Raw genomic sequence first — 20,289 nt, 5'->3', positions numbered from 1 at the left:
CCTACCCCTGTGGAGACATTTTTTTTTATTCCATCGTTCATTTTGAGGGAGGGTTAGTGAGGGTGAAAAAAAAAGGTCGAAATTTATAGGTACAGAATTTCTAAATTAGGGGTTAGACAGATGCGTCAAGATAGAGGGTGGGTGGAAGGGTGAAACTGGGACTGAGAAAGGGGTGCGTTTATAAACATGGTGTTTGTAGGCATGGTTAGGGGTGAAGTGAAGGGATGAAAATGGGATGAATGCTTGCAGGAAATCGCGAAAAATGTAATAATTGTGTTCACGGGCCGGTAATTGGGTCTCGCGAGTGAGAAGTGGATGTGTAAATTGTGGGGAGTGTTTTTATTCCGCAGTGATTGAGCCGCCATATTTTTCCCCAAACGATCATTGGAGAATTGATCTTGGTGAAATCTAGGGGGTATCTTTGAACGTAATTTACACGTTCATTCCTCAATTTCCCACCCCTAAGACCTAATTACCGGCCCGGCAAAAATAATTATCTGTCGATTGACCCTACAATTATATTTTTTGAGGGCCTACAGGGGCTGGCATTTCGTTACCCGTAAAACGCGTTTTTTCTAGGGAATTTCCTAGGGACATTAATAAAGGATCAGTGGTACTGTTCTGTATACGACATTTTTCTTGGAGAGTATACATATACAGCGCCGTCCATCTGAATTCACTTCAAGACAAAATTTTTCAAAATCTGTAATGCCTGAAAAGTTCAGAATCTGACTGACTTAGCCGTAATAATAACCAGGCAATTTCACAAGAAAGTGTTGTGTTTAAACATTCCAAGGTTTTTTTATAAAATTTTAGGAGTAATCTTTTAACAGTATAACTTTCTAACAGATTAATAACTTGTGACAGAAGACACATTGTCAGGCATGCGTTCAGCGTCTCGTAATAATAAGATGTGGAAACAGTACATTTTTTCGCGTCAAACCTATCAACAGTTTGTTGGGAAATTAAAAAAAAACTGGTTATTTTTGCTCAAAGGGAGCAAAACTCTTAAATTTATATTTCCCTCCATTATTTCAATTTCTTCAAGATTATTCAGAGGCATAGGGAGTTAGTGGGCCACTCATAATCTCATCAGTTATTTTTGCATATTTTTGGAATAAATCCCAGAATAAACTGCCTGTAAAACCGTTGTCTACTTTATTTACAATAAATTATGGATTTTATTGCATCGTGCGAGCTTCAATTCCACGTATTACTGAAAATATGAACGAATAGGGAGGCATTCTTTTGAAATAGTATATTACGCACGCGTTTCATACAAAATTTTATGTCATCGCGCCCGGAATCCGCGATTTAACCGAGCGAAGCGAGGTTAGAATCGCGCGATTACGGGCACCGATGGCATAAAATTCATTTTTTATGACGATTTCCTTTGGAAAAAATTAAAAGTAGCCTAGAGTAACTTCTCGCACTCAATATTTCTCCGATGGACTAATACATCTAGTAACGTTAAAAGGAATGGATTTATATTTTAACAAAGACAATTTCATTAAAACTTAATTCCATTTGTATATATTCTTAATGGATATTTATCCGTACAAAATCATCTAGGAAAACTTCGCCCAATCATTCTGATTGCATCCAATGAATCGTGTATTGGCTTAAATACGAATGACTTCAGTCCGCTTCTCGAGGATCTCAAAAAATGAATTAAAAAATAGTGTCCATTGAAAAACGTAGTTACGATATTTATCTATGGATCACAAAGCCTTGACCTTGAGTTGCTTCATCCTAGGTGCTCTCTTCTTAGCTAATCTCTTTTGCTCCTTCTCCTCCCACCTCCTCTGTTTATCAGGGTCCTCCTCCTGGAGGATTCTCTCCTTTTCAGCTCGTCTTTTTTCCTCTCGTTTCTGAGCTGCTGCCTCCGCACGAGCTGCATGAGTGGATTTTAAAAATGCTTCTTCCACGCGCAACCGATTTTTATCGGATTTTCCTTTGCCCTGAAATCACAACAATTCATTTCAACCACCATTTATATTCGTGAACATTTGAACATTTATTATGGATATTTAATCATTTTCAGAAATCTAATTTTTCATGGTCATGAAAAATTTAATAATTTTTAAAACTGGAAACCGACGATGCCGAACTAGCCTTTGATATTAAAATGACAAATATTTTTAATTTTAAAACATTTTATACCTGTGCATTTATTTTGAATATCATTGAGATAATTCACTTAATATTATTGCTATTGGATCTTTGTTCGAATTTAAATGTTACGTTGCCATACATTCTTCTAAGGCAACGCAAAATGGAATATGCTATTAGTCTACAAAAAGTGTCTGTAAACGTTGATTCGTCTAAATTTTTGAATCTTGGATTTTTGAATTTTTAAAAAGATTGAAAATCTGGTTAGATACTTGAAAAAGAGAAAGAAGGCTGAAATTTCGTTTGGAATGAAGAGAATAGATGATGCATCATTTACCTCCTTTGAAAGTTTGAATCTCCTCAACTTATCCAATAGATAAAAAGACAATTGTAACAATTGCCTCATCTTTTCCTGATTCTCTCCGGTAAGTACTTTGCCCTTGATACTGATATTCAGTCCAATGAGAAGAACTCTTTTGACGTCGGGCATTGACAGCTGTCCACTTTCCCTGCGACAACAATAAGAAAATTAACAACATGACATAATGAAAAGCCAAAGAGGATTGACTGAATAAGATTATAATTCAAAAGCCCAATGGAAAATTATAAGTGTTTGTTGTGCCTCCATTGAAAACAGACTGTATTTCTGGATAGAAAAATACTCACTCCTGCTGTTTAGCTCCACTGAACTGGTCGCTAATGTGAATGTAGTCAACAAGCTGTGGATATTTGTTGATAGCCTGGAGTACTCTGGTATCAAGGATGGCACTGGTGGCCTCAGCGATTTCCGACAGAACGAAAAAGCCAGGAGGCAAGCCAAATTTGTCGCCAGGTCTTCTCTCAGGACAGTAAGTGGCAATATCTGCGATGTCTTTGGTGAGGTGCATGGCTGTTTTTTTTGTGGCGAGAGCCAAGACGAAGTTATCGCTCTCGTCCTTGGAAAGTTCAATCTTGAAGTGCGCCTGATCGCTTTGGGGCCTGACAATCTGAGAGAGAACAGCGACAAGGTCCTGTCTCTTAATTAGTTTCAGCTCTATCAGCATGGACTCACAGCCCACCCTCCCAGAGCAATAAATCTCATACTGGGACTCTGATTCCTTTACGAGGCCGTTATCGTCCTCGATGTTTGTCCCAGTGTCCCCCACCAGTGAGAAATTCTCTCGAAGGATTTTCTTGTTGTCCTGCAGCCATTTCTCACAGAATCTCAGGTTCTTAGATCTTCCTGCGAGGTAATTGATGAAGTAGACGACGAGTCCTGTCACCATTAGGATCTCTAGGTAGAAGTGATCCCATCTAGCACGAAAGTAGGGAACTTTAGTTATGGTTAGGGGTGTGGGCTCATCATTCTTGCCACTTCTCTGGCTCGACTCCAGACCCTCGAACTCCTCCTCGTCCTGGAAATGATCGAATTCAGAGTCTACATCGTCCTCCACGACACCGTCGTCTTCCTCGAACAGCTCCTCCGAGGGCACTGGAGGCGACGAGGGTTTGACAGATTCCAGGGGCTTTTTTTTCTGGTGGCTCTGGTCCTCATCAAAGTCCTCAAACTCCGCAAATTCGTTATCCTCCAGGTCCTCGTGGAAGTGGGCCGATGCCCAAAGGTTCGAACCCACCATGAGGATATGCAGCGTCACTAGCCACAGTCTCATGGTTACCTGGAACAGAAAAGAGAAATCATTTTCGTTATGCTTTCCTTTTTTGTCGGCTCCCACATTGATTTACAAAATTTGTGTTACAAAAAACAGAAAAAGTGTTGGTAAAAAAATTTTGTTGTGACAAAATATAAAATCGTCAATGATAATTAGGATTTTTCATTTTTATTCAATAATAACCTTCAAAATTTCTGGATTTTCATTGATTAAAATTTTTGAGCTGGAATTTCAATAAAATTAAATTAAATTCGATATTCCCTCCTTAAACCGAAAATTACCCCCTCACTAGGTAATTCATTTCTAATTATTGAATTAAATTTCTAAATTTCTAGAATCAAAAATCCTTTTACAGACAAGATTGAAATGTCTCTTGTAATATTGTTACATAAATTGCTATATAAATAGTTATATAAAAAATTGAAAATTCTTAATTACAATTTCGATTTTGTCTGTATTTATGCATCCTACATAAATCTCATATAGTTCTGACTTTTTTAAAGATTTTCTTGCTTACAAAACTCGTTTCGTGGCGAATTACAGGTTATTGATGACATAAAATGCCTTATTCTCATAAATAAATAAATATTGATTATTCCCAGCCATAATAAACTCAATAATTATAGTAACTCCCTATTTGTCCCTAGCCCCACATAAATATTCTCGTAATCCCGTTAACTAGGCCGTAATGAAATTTCGGAGCACAGAATCACAGAATGCAGATGCAATACATGACTTGCACGACACGAAGTCAGTCACAAGACAGCACGAACCTCCTCCTCCCGCTCCACACTAGAAGGGCGGGTGGAAAGAACAAATTCAAAAGCCTTCGACGAATCGACTTATTACCTCCAAATTAATTACCAACAAAAAGAACAATAAATCTCTTACAAAATTCAATCGCAAATTGAAAGTTTCTGCAAAAATTCGTCCACACTAAAAACCTCATATGTCCCCTAAATTCCTAAACCTTCAATTAATCAATAAAAATAGAAATATTTTTTTTCGACAGAATAAATATTAATAATTTTCGCTCAACAAATGGTTTTCAATGAATTCCCAGAAGTCACAAAAATTTGCCGAAGATTTATTTTTGCAAAGTTCGAAAATCTTGAATTCCTAGAATTTATCATAAATACCAAAAAAAAAAAAACCAATATCAACAATTATTTGTCAATACTTCATTTTCAATAAATTATTTACTTATTGAAAATAATTTCCTTTCACGAGAGAACACAAAAAATGTATTCTTCCATTTCTTATCGAAGCCTCCACCAACGTTCCAGTTCTTCCCCCGATCGATCGCCTCCCGGGCGCGTGCGCAACTTCAGTCTGTCGACAATTCCACCAGCTTTCACCTCGTCCCCCTCATTCGTAAATAAGTGTCAGTGCGAGAGGCTGTGGTGCCACGAAGTGCATTAAAACCTTGAGAAACCGGCAAAAAATTCCCGAATATTAAGTGATCACCATTCCCCACCCTGAAATTGTCCCCATCGACTCCCCTCAAGTTTCAGATCCCATAAACCTCTCCAAACCGCTGTGACGATGACGACGGTTTGTTAAATTAAAAGTTTTCGCCCCCAACAATGGATCAATACTGCGTTCAAACTTGACCTGAACTTGGTCTACACGTGCGCGAAAGAAAGTCCCCAAAAATCGAAAAAAAAGTCCCTGAACAGTGCCTCAGCCATGGACAAGGAAAATCAGGGGAAGCCCCCAAAGCGGAAATCGGCAAAGGCTACTATAATCTCAGAAATCGGTACCCAATGTGTCCAAGTGGTGGTGCGATGTCGGCCAATGGACGAAAAGGAAGAATCGAAGAATTACTCGAAGGTAGTCGAAGTGTGTCCCTCCCGAGGAGTTGTGGAGATTAGGAACCCACGGGAAGATCCGTCCCGAGACAACACAAAGATATTCACCTTCGACGCAGTTTACGATTACCATTCATCCCAACAGGACCTCTACGAGGAGACGGTACGTCCTCTGGTTTCATCAGTTCTAAACGGCTTCAACGGCACAATTTTCGCTTATGGCCAGACGGGCACCGGGAAGACGTATACGATGGAGGGAATTAAGGGTGACTCAAAACGTCGGGGGATAATTCCTCGATCGTTCGAGCACATTTTCAACCACATCGGACGCTCTGAGAACATGCAGTACTTGGTAAGGGCAAGCTACTTGGAGATCTATCAGGAGGAGATTCGGGATCTTCTGCAATCAGACCAGTCCCTGCGTTTCGAGCTAAAGGAGAAACCCGAGTCCGGTGTCTTCGTGAAGGACCTGTCTTCTGTTATCTGTAAAAGTGCGCAAGAGATTCAGCAATTGATGAACAAGGGAAACATGAATCGGACGATTGGTGCAACGAATATGAACGAGCACAGCTCTCGCTCCCATGCGATATTCCTGATAACCATTGAAATGGGATCAATGGAAGACAGCGGAATTCGTGTAGGTCGACTGAATCTCGTGGATTTGGCTGGAAGTGAGAGACAGAGCAAGACTGGATCCTGTGGGGATAGACTAAAAGAGGCGAGCAAAATAAACCTAAGTCTTTCAGCTCTCGGTAATGTCATATCAGCTTTGGTCGATGGAAAGACTTCCCACGTGCCCTATCGAGACTCTAAACTCACGAGACTGCTGCAGGACTCCTTGGGGGGAAATTCCAAGACAATTATGGTTGCCAATATTGGACCAGCGTCTTACAACTATGATGAGACCTTGACGACCCTGAGGTACGCCAACAGAGCGAAAAACATAAAAAATAAGCCGAGGATCAACGAGGATCCCAAGGACGCTCTTCTTCGACAGTACCAGGAGGAGATATCCAGGCTGAAGGAGAAACTTCTGCTGAAGGGGGCGACTCCAAACAAGAAGAAGAGGAAATCGAAGCGGCGAAAGGACGATGAGGACGAGTCAGAGTCTGACATAGATGACAGCAGGGAGGACAACAAGGTCTCTGAGGCTGATAAGAAACTCATAATGGAGCAGCTGAAGGCTGAGAAACAGGAGAATGAGGACTTGGTCTTGAGGATCAAAGATTTGGAGAGCAAGATGTTGTGCGGGGGGAAGAATATCATTGATCATACAAATGAGCAGCAGAGGGCCCTGGAGCAGAGGGCCACAGAAATTGCTGAGCGGAAGAAACGAGAAGTCGAGATGCAGCAGAAGCTCGAAGACGAAGAGTCGACGACTATCGGGGTCCGGGAGACCTACACGACTCTTCAGCAGGAGGTGGACGTCAAGTCGAAGAAGTTGAGGAAATGCTTTGCCAAGTTGCAAGCACTTAAGCAAGAGCTTGAAGACATTAACGGGGAGTACAATCGGGATCGGCGGGAACTCGAGGACACCCAACACGACTTGATGAAGGAACTGAAGCTCAAATACTTGATAATTGATAACTTCATTCCTGCGGAGGAGAAGCACAAGATCCTGAGTCGAGTAAAGTTTGACGAGGACGAGGATGCATGGGTCATCAAGGAGTCCTCTCCGTCAATTGTTGATGTCATTAAGCGGCCCACGTCTATTCCAGGGACCAGGAGACCCATCTCTGAGTTCGCAAAAATTGCTCTGGCCATGGGACGTGGCTACAGGTACGCTGGGGAAAATATTCTCAGTCTGGAGCTTGATATGCCTGCCAGGACAACTCTCGATTATCAGGGACCAGTCATTGCACCGACCATCCAGGCTGTTCTTGAGGAAGCACTCAGGGACGAGGAAGACATCGATGTCGATGCTGCTAGGCTCAGAACACCCAAACCTAGGATTTCCAGTGCCAGGCAAAGACCTAGAAGCGTTGGAAAAATTCCACAAATGCAGATCCCTGCGCCTGTCTATCCCAAAACTCGGGGACTCGTCCCCAAATAGAGTTTTCTGGTGTAATTTTTTTTTCATTCTTTCATTTTTGTTTTTAATCATATCTTTTTTTTGTAATCAGTAGGGAAATAACAAATGGGTGGTCAGAGGAAAGCCAAGTAGTTATTGGAACCTCTTTTGAAGAGCGAAATGTGAGAACTAGAGAAAAATGTTATTATCAACATCTCGGTTTCTTTTTTAGATTCGGAGATATTCGTCGGAAAGTGACCTTTTAGATGAATCGTTTTGTTACTTTTCACTTTTTCGCTATTGACTTTCTGTGCAAAACGAAATTTCTGAATCTGCATGGGCAGCTGAAAGTCGAAAAATTAAAATGCTAACTTTTGAATATTGCGTTTGAGTTGAAGTCAATAAAAATAATTAACTAGCGAAGTGAGTAGAGTTGAACTTAGGTTTTGTTAAATATCGATGGATTTTAAGAACCATTGATTTCAAGAAGAAATATCAAAATTAAATATTGAGAAAAAACATTTTGATAAAGATAAATGAAAAAGTTAAATTCAACTCATAAAACTTTATCATTTGCCTTCGGAATTAAAAAATAATGTTCTTGTGATACCTATCGATCTGCTGGTGACATTAGCAGACTGAAATTACTTAAACAATGAGAAATTGTTCCTCTAGTCAGCTAAATAAAAACACCGAGTAAATCCAAGCACAGAATTTTCATTATAATCGTAAAATAATGTCACTGACTCATGTATTTATCATCAAAGGAATAGCACAATTTACAAACCAACGTATAATTTTGAATATCCTAAACCTAAAAAAAGATCACCTTTTAAAAAAAATAGATCAATATGAATTCCTTACGTACTTTCATACGCCACTCACATCTGTAAAGAATTGTAATTTTTTTCACGAGAACGGCCTCGGTAAAAAAATATACAAATTTCACATTGAAAAAAAGCCAAGAGTTTCATTCCACTGATTAAAAAACCAATTAAAAGTACTTGGACACTGCTTACAGTGCATAAACAAACGAATGGAAATCGAATTAGTAAAATCTCTGCTGCTGGGAGTAATTTCCGTACTGATTCTGCTCTGGATAGCCAATGGATGCAGGCGCAGGTGCAGATGTAGGTGCTTGATACTGATTCTGATACATGTGGGGATATTGAGTCTGCACATGACTCTGGGGTATCCCATACTGTCCCTGACTGATGGCTCCATAATTAGCCTGTTGATTGTAATTATACCCGTTATTAATGGCGACGGGATTGACGTACCCCTGATTATTGAATCCCTGATTGTACTGATTTCCAAACTGATTGTGACTCATTGCTGGCGCATACGACGCAAGATTGTGCTGAGTCTGATGATTGGGCTGAAGGTTGGGGACAGGATAGGCCTGGGGCGGGAAGCTCTGAGGTATGGAGACATTAGTGGATCCGGGAGGTGCTGGATCCTTGCTCTTCTGCCCCATATCCTCCCTCTCAGGATTGTGGCTCTTCACCACGTACTTATTAGGCAGGTCACCCATGATATTGGCGATTAATCTCTTGGTTTCATTGAGAATAGCAGTGGGATCGCTGGGTTTCTCCTTTCTCGGTGATCTGGACCTGGATCTCGACCACGATCTCGAGGAGTTGGACCTTGACTCTTGTTTCCTCGCTTTCTCACTCTCCACAACATTCTTGTCAGCAGCTTTGTAAATATCCTCGTACGAATAATCATCATCGTCATCAGACAGATCGATCTTCTTCGTCTCGCCCTCCCTCTTCCTCACCTCCTCCTCATCATCAGCGAACATGTCCAATTGGGGTTTCCACTTGGCATGGTCGTCATCACTTGGATTGTGACCCCCTTTCCGTGTGGAAAACGGTGAGACACTTCTCCTGCACCTGGGTTCTACCTCACGAGGTGGAGTCTCAGCCCTCATCGATGTTCCACCTAAATTCACGAATCCTCTCAGTTTTTCCACTCTCGCTGGATCAGACGCCTCCAGCTTCTTCAGAAAATTAATCAAGCCGTGCTGCTCGTCGGTACCAAGGTCCTTGAAATTTTGAAGGAGATCCTTGAGGTCATTGTCTGTGAGGTTTTCCATTCTCCTGGCATGAGCGTCAATGGGATCAACCATAGCCCCAGCTTCCTTAATCTTCAGCTCTTCCTTCTCAATGTTTTCCATTCTCTTACTTTTCTTCACCAGCTCAATCCTCTCCGCCTCCTTCTCCACCTTCACCCTCATCTCCATCTCCTTCCCTGGAGTTTCCGCCCTCACCGTTACTCCCTCTCCAGTTGTCAAACTCTTCACAAAACTCGCAGCAGTGATCGGTTTATCCGAATTCTTCGAGGCCTCAGCCATCCCCACAACAGCATTAATCAACGTCTCTAACTCATCTTGAGAGACATTAGTCCTCCCCTGGGCAATAAGTGCAGCAGCAATCTGCTGGGCAATGGCTACTTTATCCACAGCCCCCACACCAGGTACTCTCACAGGTTCAGACTTGGGTATCTCCAGAGACCGCGAGAATAACGCACTCCTGGCAAAACTCGCTGATATCTGCTGCCTAATCTCCATCGCCTCTTTTTTCCTTCTCTCCTCCTCCTCCACTCTTTTCTTCTTTTCCTCGGTCGCTTTATGCAGCAGCTGCGCAATATTTGTAATAGCTGACTTGGTGGGAGCTATTGCCATCTTTTCAATCATTCCAGCAAACAGTTGTCCCTTTAATTTCTCTTTGACAGTCTCAAACAGGACAGCCACCTCCTCATCCTGGAGGAGCTCCTCCGCAGAATTGGGTTTACCTTTCTCGGCAGCCAGCGCTTTGGAGAGAAGTGCCACGACCTTGGGCCCCAGTGAGCCGAGCTGTCCCTCAAGGGCTGTTAAGAGTCGTAAGAGCCCGACAATCTCCAGGTCCCCCTTGAGGGGTTCCTCCTTCGGTGGAGGCGTCGGCGATTTCTCCTTGACGATGTAAGAGTAATGACGTGGTCTGGCAACAGGCCGTGGTGGTGGATAATAAGTTCGATAATTAGATTTTGCCCGGATGTAGCTGTATGCGTAGTCCCTCTCTTCCCTGTGGCGCTCGTACGGATCGATTCTCTCGAGTTTAGTCGTTTTCAGTGTGCCAACGTACTCTACGTCGTCGTCACTGTCTACATGGTGACGTTGGCGCTTCGGAGGAGTTTGTCGAAGTTCTTTCTCACGTTTTGACGGCCACTTCGGCTCGGGGGGTTTTTCCTCCGGCAGCTCCAGCCGTTTCCTAATCTCTTCCTTTCGCAATGACAACTGCTCGTTGTGAATTTCTCGCATTCTCTTATTCCAGAAGTCTATCCATTCAGGTTTAAAGTCGTGTTTACTCGGGTCTTTGCCGTCCGCCTGCAGCTCTTTGTACCTCCGGTTCCAGAATTTCTTCCACTCGTCTGGATATGATGGGTGTTTCTCTGGATTTTTCTCGTGGAACTTCAGAGCTCGATCCAGAGTCTCCTCTGCCCTGCGGATCTGCTCCCGGAATTTGTCCCACTTGTCTCGTTCCCGCAGGGGTTCTGGGGAACGCGAACGTGACCGACGGGATTTTGATGACCGATAACGGGTGCGAGACACCATACGTGGAGAACGAGAACGTGAACGCGAACGGGACGGCGAGGGCGAGGACGAGATCGAGGACAGGGAGGACAGAGATTTCGTGTCATCTGAGGGACGTAGCTTCTTTACATCGTCCGATTTCCGGTTCAGCTTCTCCTTTGACAGAATTCGAATTTTGAATTCCCTAAAAAAAAAGTCTTGTCAGTTTTTTTTCTGATTGGCTCCAGAATTTTCCGAAAATTGAAAGGTACGTCGAATTTTTTGTTGATACAAGAAAATTATTGATGGACAGTTTTCTAGATGAATTTAGCCTTCTTGTTAGGGATTGGAAACAATAATTCAGATTTTTCAGACTTCTTTAAATTCCTTTGGTGTTTTTTATTTAAAATGGGTAGTTTTCGAGGTAAATTCCAATTTTTTACCATTATTTTTAGTGAACGGAATTATCTTCGAATTCTAAATTTAGCAAACCAATAATACAATTTCAAGTGATATGTTATTTAAATCGATTCATGTAATCATATTACACAATTCTATTAATTGACGGGAATAGATTTTTAAAATTTTTTGGGTGTTCCTATTTTGAGGCCCACGTGGACTATCTATCGAACGTAATCTTTTTTTTAAATTCTATCTTGTTTACCTAAAATATATTAAAATTTGAGTTCGAATTTGTGCTGCAATCCTATTCCTATCTAAAAGAGAGATGGACATTTATAGTGAATCGAATAGATATTCTCGAAAGTTGAAGCCTAGAATCTGTTACACTCATACTTGATCTTTCATTGGCGTGCATATACTGTCCTATGTACGAACTTTGTCATGGAGCATATACATAACGTCATCTATCTGAATTTACTTCAGGAAAGATTTTTTAAAAATTGTAATCCCTAAAAAATTTAGAGTCTAACTGACTTATCAGTAATAATAACTTGTGTTTAAACATTCTAAGGTGTTTCTATCAAATTTCAGGAGTCATTTACAGATTAGTAATCTGTGACAGGAGACACATTGTCATGCGCGCGTTCAGAGTTTCGTGGTTATAAAAAGATAATGAAAAAAATGAAGAAAAATTATAGAAAGGCGCTAAATCGCGATATTGACTGAAAAGGATCTACCAAGTTTACAAAAAAATTATGAAAAATATGCTGCTTAACATTACGTCTAGCAGTCACTCAATCCAGTAGAGAGCGATGATGAGCTGCTAATTTTTTTGTAAATTTGATATATCCCTTGCAAACAATACGATGATTTAATGCCTTTCCATAATTTTTCACCTTTTTTCGTTACGTTCTTATATTCATTCGGGTTGTTCCCGTAACACAAATTTGATTCCATATTTTAATATATTTTAGGCTAACAAGATAGAATTAATATGAAAGATTACGTTCGAGAGATAGTCCATGCAGCCCTTAAGTTGTTTAAGTATTTTTATTTTTACGGTAAATGTTCAAGGTAAATTAAGATTTTTTAACAGCTTTCTTCAGTGGACGATTTCAAAGAATTTCAAATCACGAAAATGTTTAGAGATCATTTTGGTTTTGATGGAGTAGTGGAAATTAATAATTTAGTTGAATTTAACAGATTAATATGAAAATTTCAGGTGAATTATTCACGTAATTTTGTTGCACAATTACAAAATATAATAAGCTTAGTTTTGAGATTTTTGAGAATTTTCTCAAATTTTCTTTAATTTTCCGGGTGAATGATAAAAAAAAAACTTTCCAATAAATTGTTTATTCAAATGAACATAGACATTACTCACGATTTACTAGTATCAGGTTCGATTTTCTTCGGAAAAGCTTTATCCAAATTACTCTCCTCCTTTTTCGGTTTATCCTCCCCCTTTTCATCCATCGTCACATCTTCACTCCGAAGAAACATTAACACAAGAGAATTCAGAATGAGTAAATCCCCTAAAATCTGGGTGAAATCCATCCAGAAATTCCGAAAAATCACAAACAAATCTCACTCACCTTTTTTGCCATCATCGTTCACTTCAGCCATTTTCTCATCAAAGTTCGTCACCCATCTCACATCGTAAACTTCCATAAATGTTAACTCTGGTGTTTCCCTGTACGTAGGAAACAACCGGATTATTCTTTTGATTTTGGAAGAAATACCTCTCACTCCAAAAATCCCCACCCAACAAATAACCCATCGAGATAAATAAAAAGCTACTGAAAGAACGATGGTCTCTACCAGAGCATAAAAAATCCTCCACTTACCTAAAATGAAAGTCCTGATAAACATTCTTGATATACTGCATTTTATTCTTCTCAAACTGTCCTTTATCCACCAACTGTGGCTGTAATCTACCAAATTTCTCTTCAATCTTCTTGGCCACAAGCACAGATATTTCATTAGCCCCACGTTTATAATTTTGCGTCCTCGGTAATTCAGTGATAGCTCTCGATATAGTTGGAAAATGACGATTTAAATAGGTAATGCGATGATTGTAACTGGTGATGTGTGCCATCACAGTTCTGGGATCTCCACGTTTATCACACAAAACACAAGTGTAGCTGGGCTCGCAAGATTCGTTATCAATGAGCTCTAACAAATATTCAAGGCCAACTAATGGTGAACTCCGGTGACGATCGAGAGACGTTTGAATTGTTGTAGCACGTGTCATTTGGTCCTCCATACCTGGTGGCACTGGTTCACCAGGTGCTAAGGCGTCTGAAATTGATACTTGACCTGATCCAGACGCCTTAAGACTCTCGCGTTTTGACCAGAGGGACACTGGATACGGCCACTCATCCAGTTTTATCTTGTGACGACTTGAGGTGTTGTGGGATTGGAGCTTGTGAGCACCGAAGAGGGCTATGTTGCAGATGTGACACCATATGTCAGAGTCTTCTGTTCGAGAGTAGACAGGACGCAGAGTTCCATCTTCAGCGGTTACACTGCATCGCATCAAACGCTTACGATCGCTCTCTTCCTGGAAGGCAGAAGTTGGATATTAACCGATAGTTCATTAATAATCTTAGTATTTTGTTACCAGGATAACTATTCCAAGGAAATTAAATGACCTTGTCATTTATTTTGTAAAAATTTGCTTTTTAAATACTTCCATTTCAGATTTAGCCAAAGTTGAGGATAATTCAAGAAACAGATCAATTACCATTCCTTTTAAATTGAATCAACATTAATGTCATTAACTCTTAATGGCTCATAATATGTGGTAGTGAAAGGGCATGAGAGAAACGAGGAGTATTCGGGTTTGAACGACAACAGCGAAATTTCGCAGAACATCTTTTGTAGAGGGACGTTGGGGGAAGAAAACTTGAAGGGGGAGAAAGACGTCAATGCCTTAAGAAATATTGCCCTATTCAATCAAAATATAAAAATTGACCAATTAAGGGCTGCGTGGACTATCTATCGAACGTGATCTTTTGCTGCAATTCCATCTGGTTAGCTTAAAATTCTATATTAAATTTGGAATCAAATTTGTGTTCCAGGCATCACTTCAATGGTTATACAAAATTAATGAAAAAAAAGGGATCCACCAAGTTTGCAAAAAAAGAGATGCGACCAGTTTAACATTTTTATAAATTACCGATCCATCTTGAAATCAGTCGATACCTACGGTGGAAATATTGAAGGATTTTTATGAGGCCAATTAAATTTCCGACAAAAGTCTCTTTGTATTTTCCTCCTGAATCAATAGTCAATAGTTTTCGAGATTAATCAATAATTGACAAAACTGGAAATTCGATTTATCGAGTTCTAACTTTGCTACTGGCCTAAAAATCACATGTTTAAACAAAATATTAAAAAGTACCATTGGGTATAAGACATTAGGGGTTTATAATAAAAATAAAATAAAGAACTTAAAAACTGCCGTCCTGCGTCTCCCGTGAAAATATTTCTCAAGTTTCATCTCAATTTATCTAATTTATTAAAGTATATGTATTTAATTAATCCTGAATTAATCCAACGACATGAAATCTCCCAAAATCAAATATTCACTCAAGATGGTCAGCCACAGATCTTCATGGATGCAAACGAAAATAATCTTCGATTGATATTTGAAATATTCATGTACCTTTTCACGTTCTTCCTCAGATAAATACGATGCATTTCTTCCCTCGATATCGAGGTCATCAAAGTTCTGCATTCTGGTGCTTTTCATTTACCCCACCATCCAAAAATTTTCCTGCAAATAGAATTTTTCACAATCCACGTGAAAATAAAAAGATCAAGGAGAATAAAAAAAAAGCTTCATCTTACTTTCCATCTACTTACCCCATTATTAAATACTCAACTCAAAATTAAATGTACTAAAAAAACGAAATGTACGACAGATAAGTTTCCAAGATAAATCTCAAGTTTTCTACTAAAATATGAAAAATATGAATTGGCTTACAATACACGTATGTGAGAATTCAATAAAAAAAAACGTTTTCTAAAAATTCTGTTGAATTTCTATTGCAAATCCCTAGAAATTCCATTCGAATTCTATTAGAATTCTACAACATTCTAAGAATTCTTTTTTGTACTCTCAAATCGGATATTCTCAATCAATAAATCAATATTACACTGAAAAACAAACAAAAATTGCCTCCAATAATTATAATTTAAAAGAAAAGAAAGGAGAATACCACCAGGAAAATAAAAATTATACAATTTTTTCAATTAATGGAATATCCAATAGGATTGCCACGAGAAACATATAGAATTCTTTTAACAAGTTAATTTCAAATAATTGCTATAAACTTCGAATAAAAATTCGGCAGAATTTTTCAAGAAAATGCTGGGTTTTTTTCAGAATTAATCCACAAGTGTCTTGTGACTGCATTTTAATCTTCTGAATTATTACATGGATTTGCTAGAAGGCAGATAACACCATTCCAGCTTACTTACCAAGCTCAACCTCAAATGGTATAAAAAATATATCAACCGCATCAAGAATCCACGAAATATCACAATATGATAAATGAATCTCAATAAAATAAACCACTAGAGGGTGAAAAGATCACCTCGATGAGTAGTATAGAAAAATTAATCACAATTCATGAATAATATTTCATAAATCATATACTACATAAACGAGTCCAGTACACTGGATGCACCCACTTGTGTACAAAACCCACGGACATTGGAATATTCACGATAGATTGTTTTAATTGGTAAAATTAACGGAGGGACGCCGGTGGGTCGTTAATCGTCCTCGAAGGCACCACAACCGCATCAACTGAATGCTTATACATTAACGAAGGTAATTGTCAATAATGTCCAATTAATTCTATTTACTCACCGAAAGTGTTGGAATCCCTGATTTCAAGCTATTATCTCTACTGATGAAAATCCAACGATATTTTTTACGATATTTGCTATCCACTTTCTCTTCACAACTTAATCAAGACAGCCATCTTGTTTCGCAGAAGAATAAAAAAAGAGTCTCTTTTATTTCATCGGTTTTAGTTCAAAAGGAACACGTGAGAGGGAAATTCACCATCTAATGGCGATAAGGTAGACATTTTGTACTCCCTAAGTTATCGACTGCCGTTGAATAAATGGCTCTAATTGGGGGTTCGCAAAAAAAATTATAAATTCCGCGTGAATATATGAATGATATGAATGAAGCTCAGTCAATTCATTAAATGATTGCGATAGAATTTGAAATCGATTTTCCCTTTATTCAGATCAGGGCGACTGCCCGTGGCATTTTACTTTGTGAAAGGGCAAACGGGTCTTTATGAATTATGGAGAGGATTTTTGTTGATTACTCTATCGCTGGATCAATTTTTAAAGCGCGGAAAGTCAGGGGATCCCCATCTTATGGCAGAAAATTTTTGTCAGATGTTCGCGGTGATTTGCTTGGTGAAAAAGCAGGAGACACATGGATGCATAATTACTTTTCTTGTTGAAACGCTTGATACGCCTTGAGGAAGGAAAATTGACCGGGCGGGGTTTCTCCGTGTTTATAATTTTCCCTCCAGCCAAATTTCTACGGATCTTCTGCAATTATTTTTAGTAGAATGGTTTTAATGCGATGGTAATTCAATTTTGGATATAAGATTGATGGAGCATCGCGTCCTCAGCATGGAAAAATTAGAGTTTATGTTGGGATTTAAATCTCATTGATCAGTTTCATATTTTGGGGGGCAAAAAAATTAGATTTGATTTTTTATTTTGAGATTTTCAGTTTCTTGGAATGAATGGTACTCCGATTTTCAAAGATTTTCCGAAAATCAAAATTCATTTGGAGACATGAATCTCAATTAAAAATTGAGAATTTTAAACGTTTAAGAGCTAAAGAGTTGACTGTTGAGATTTTTGAGTCTTAGCTTGTAATTTGAGTATTGATTTAAGACCCGAATGGGATATCTCGTAAAGACAATTTATTCAAAAATTTACATTTTTAATTTCCTCACCAATTAATTGTTTTCTTTTCAGACATTGTTGGTGTAATTAAATAACTAAATTTTTATCTTTACTAGCGTATACGGCGCGCTATGCGCGCCCAAGCTTACATGTATGGGGTATTATCATATAAAATCTTCATATAAATTTTGAATATTAAAAGAATCTTAAGTATCGCAAAAAATTAGTCATAATTTAAGTTTTTTTTCTTTAATTAAATTCAATTGATAAATATAGCAATAATAAACAATTATATATAAATTAAAAATTAATATATATATATATATATATATTTAATATAATAATTCATTAATATATATATATACATATATATAATATATAATATATATTATATATATCATATATATATACATTAATTATTTATATGAATATATTAATATGATATGCATAGCTTAGCTATGCGCCAAAAAAAGCTGACAAAAAACGTTACATGCTTTTTTTTAAAAGGGAAAATAATCCAGCCGGACCTAAAGACTTTTAAACATAGGATTTTTCGACTCGATTCAATTTCAAACTCTATATTGAACAAAAATTAAACTGAAGAAATTTATGTTCAGTCCTAAAATTCTTGAGTTCAGGTCCGCATGAACTATATGTATCGAACGTGATATTTTGTTTAAGTCCTATCTTATTAGGATTATATATGAAAATTTGGGAGCAAATTTATGGTGTGGGAAACACTTGAATGGTTATAAAAAGATACTGAAAGCAAAGAGGACAAATTATTGAAGGGCGCTCAATCGCGCTATTGATTGAAAGAGATTTACAAAGCTTACAAAAAAATAATAAAAAATATGCAGTGTACCATTGCATTTAGCTGTCATTCAATTCAGGTGAGACCGATGGTAAACTGCGTATGTTTCATTATTTTTCTGCAAACTTGGTAGATCCCTTATTTCAATTAATATCACAATTTAACGCCCTGCAATAATTTTTACTCTTTTGTTACGAATGGAACCCTTGTATTCGATCGATTTTTTGATTTTCTAATTTCAATTGCAAGTTATATAAAATGTTCTGAAACGCGAAAAAACAATGTTTCTAGACAATGTCTGTGTAGATGTTAGAAAATTCGAAATTTTGAAAATTAATTTTTAGAAAATTCAACATAAATACGGTAAAATTCGCAGCTATAGATCTGAATTTTGGACTTACGATAACTATCGATAATCTTTTCTTTGATGCGTCGTTTCAGCTTGATCGGTCTAATACCTCCTCAGGTATAACAACTTTTATAAATTTAGTTCTGCCTAAATATTTCAGGAACTACTGCAAGGATTTCCATTTTTTTTCCCAAACTTCTCGTCTCAATGGTGTTATGCTCCAGGTTTGGTCAATTAGGTTATTGTTAAATATTTGAACATCCAGCATTGTCAGCATGACACTTCTGATCATAGCTAGATTATGCTGATCAAGTAATGACACACAAACAATTATGTATTTAAAAGACCATTTGCAGAAATCAGATGCAAATCGAGCTCCGACATGTGTTAGCTGTAATCTTTGTAATCACTTAGATAATGCAATGAAGGTAATGAACGTTCGTATCTAAATACCTATAAAGTCTGGGTATTTAAATATGAAGGTTTATTACTGTACACTAAAGTAATTATTTCAAGTAATAAACTCTCGTATTTAAATACTTATAAATTATTGGTTATGTTCGGCCGGTTAAGCCGTTTTTGAGAAATCGTGAGTATTCATTTTTTTTCCTTTTATATATATATGTATATCTATTATTTAACAAGATTCGTTACAGGTTCTTTCAAAAACTTCCAACTGGCAATTGCCTGAGGGCCTTCAGCCAATTTTCTTTTATATTTTTGGTTTTATATAATTGGAATTAATAAAAAATTGAAAGGTGGACTTTGGAAGATATCATATAGTTATTGTCACTCTTCTGTTATTGAAAAAAGAATGTTATTCGTCCTGTCGCCCGAGCAAAAATTGAGCTATTAATTCAAAATTCGCCCGAAATTCACGTGTCAAACTGAGGCTCAAAAATTCACCACTAAAATATATAGTGAGATTCCACTAAGCGGAATAATTGCTCAAGATTATCAGTTTACATTGGTTCCCTCGTTAAATAATTAATATTGTGGGAGCGAAATTCCTTGAAATTTCACTGAAAGAGGCCAAAAAGAATAGCTATCTAAAAACCCCTTAAGAAGCACTGATCCGATACCTAAATTATACCTGAATTATTTCTATACCTAAGCAGGCGTTGGTATTTATTTGATTTGGAAACATTTTACTAGTAATTTCAGTAACGAGCAGGGTAGATTCTCACTGAATTCTTAGCAGTCGATCTGCTTTCATTTTATAAGTAAATTGATCATTGTAATAAGAAAAAAAGCACTACTAATAATAATAAAGCTATTCTTGCACGTAGAGAACAAGTAAGAAATAATGATGCAGTAAGCAATTTGGAGCTAAACATTCTATATATGAATGAAGTCTAATTAATGCCTGCATAATTCATTTGTTTATATGAAATGTTTTATTTATTTCTTTTCACCCATATAGATTATTATTATTTATTATTATCATCATCATCATCATCATCACCATTATTATTTTATATGCGTATCATAATATATACTTATTTTAAAAAAGTTATTTTTCAAAAAATCTGCTGATACTTGATTTTAACAGACATTTTATTGAACTTTGCTCAACCGGAGTTGCGGAACCTCAATTGACTCACTGACCTATATCGTCTGCATTCTGTTCATCATT

The 20,289-nt window shown here is 37.9% G+C and overlaps 3 protein-coding genes across 3 annotated transcripts; 1 reads left to right on the top strand and 2 right to left on the bottom strand.

Annotated features, from left to right (window-relative positions):
• Positions 1–1,470: 1,470 nt before the first annotated feature.
• On the bottom strand, positions 1,471–4,510 carry LOC105263175 (coiled-coil domain-containing protein 47). Its single transcript, XM_011299214.1, has 4 exons — positions 4,279–4,510; positions 2,779–3,767; positions 2,450–2,621; positions 1,471–1,961 (listed from the first exon to the last, which is right to left on the bottom strand). The coding sequence occupies exons 2-4, from the start codon at positions 3,759–3,761 to the stop codon at positions 1,722–1,724; spliced, it is 1,395 nt and encodes a 464-aa protein (XP_011297516.1). The 5' UTR covers positions 3,762–3,767; positions 4,279–4,510; the 3' UTR covers positions 1,471–1,721.
• Positions 4,511–5,019: 509 nt separating this feature from the next.
• On the top strand, positions 5,020–7,917 carry Klp68D (kinesin-like protein 68D). Its single transcript, XM_011299215.1, has one exon. The coding sequence runs from the start codon at positions 5,451–5,453 to the stop codon at positions 7,623–7,625; it is 2,175 nt and encodes a 724-aa protein (XP_011297517.1). The 5' UTR covers positions 5,020–5,450; the 3' UTR covers positions 7,626–7,917.
• A 367-nt stretch (positions 7,918–8,284) lies between these two features.
• Positions 8,285–16,554, bottom strand: LOC105263177 (uncharacterized protein CG7065). The gene is made up of 6 exons (XM_011299216.1): positions 16,421–16,554; positions 15,209–15,319; positions 13,386–14,101; positions 13,134–13,231; positions 12,923–13,022; positions 8,285–11,341 (listed from the first exon to the last, which is right to left on the bottom strand). The coding sequence occupies exons 2-6, from the start codon at positions 15,293–15,295 to the stop codon at positions 8,632–8,634; spliced, it is 3,711 nt and encodes a 1,236-aa protein (XP_011297518.1). The 5' UTR covers positions 15,296–15,319; positions 16,421–16,554; the 3' UTR covers positions 8,285–8,631.
• Between the last annotated feature and the right edge of the window lie 3,735 nt (positions 16,555–20,289).

Source organism: Fopius arisanus, unplaced genomic scaffold (assembly GCF_000806365.1).
Source record: "Fopius arisanus strain USDA-PBARC FA_bdor unplaced genomic scaffold, ASM80636v1 scaffold00013, whole genome shotgun sequence".
NCBI classification, from domain to species: domain Eukaryota; kingdom Metazoa; phylum Arthropoda; class Insecta; order Hymenoptera; family Braconidae; genus Fopius; species Fopius arisanus.
This window is presented reverse-complemented; position numbering and strand designations above follow the sequence as displayed.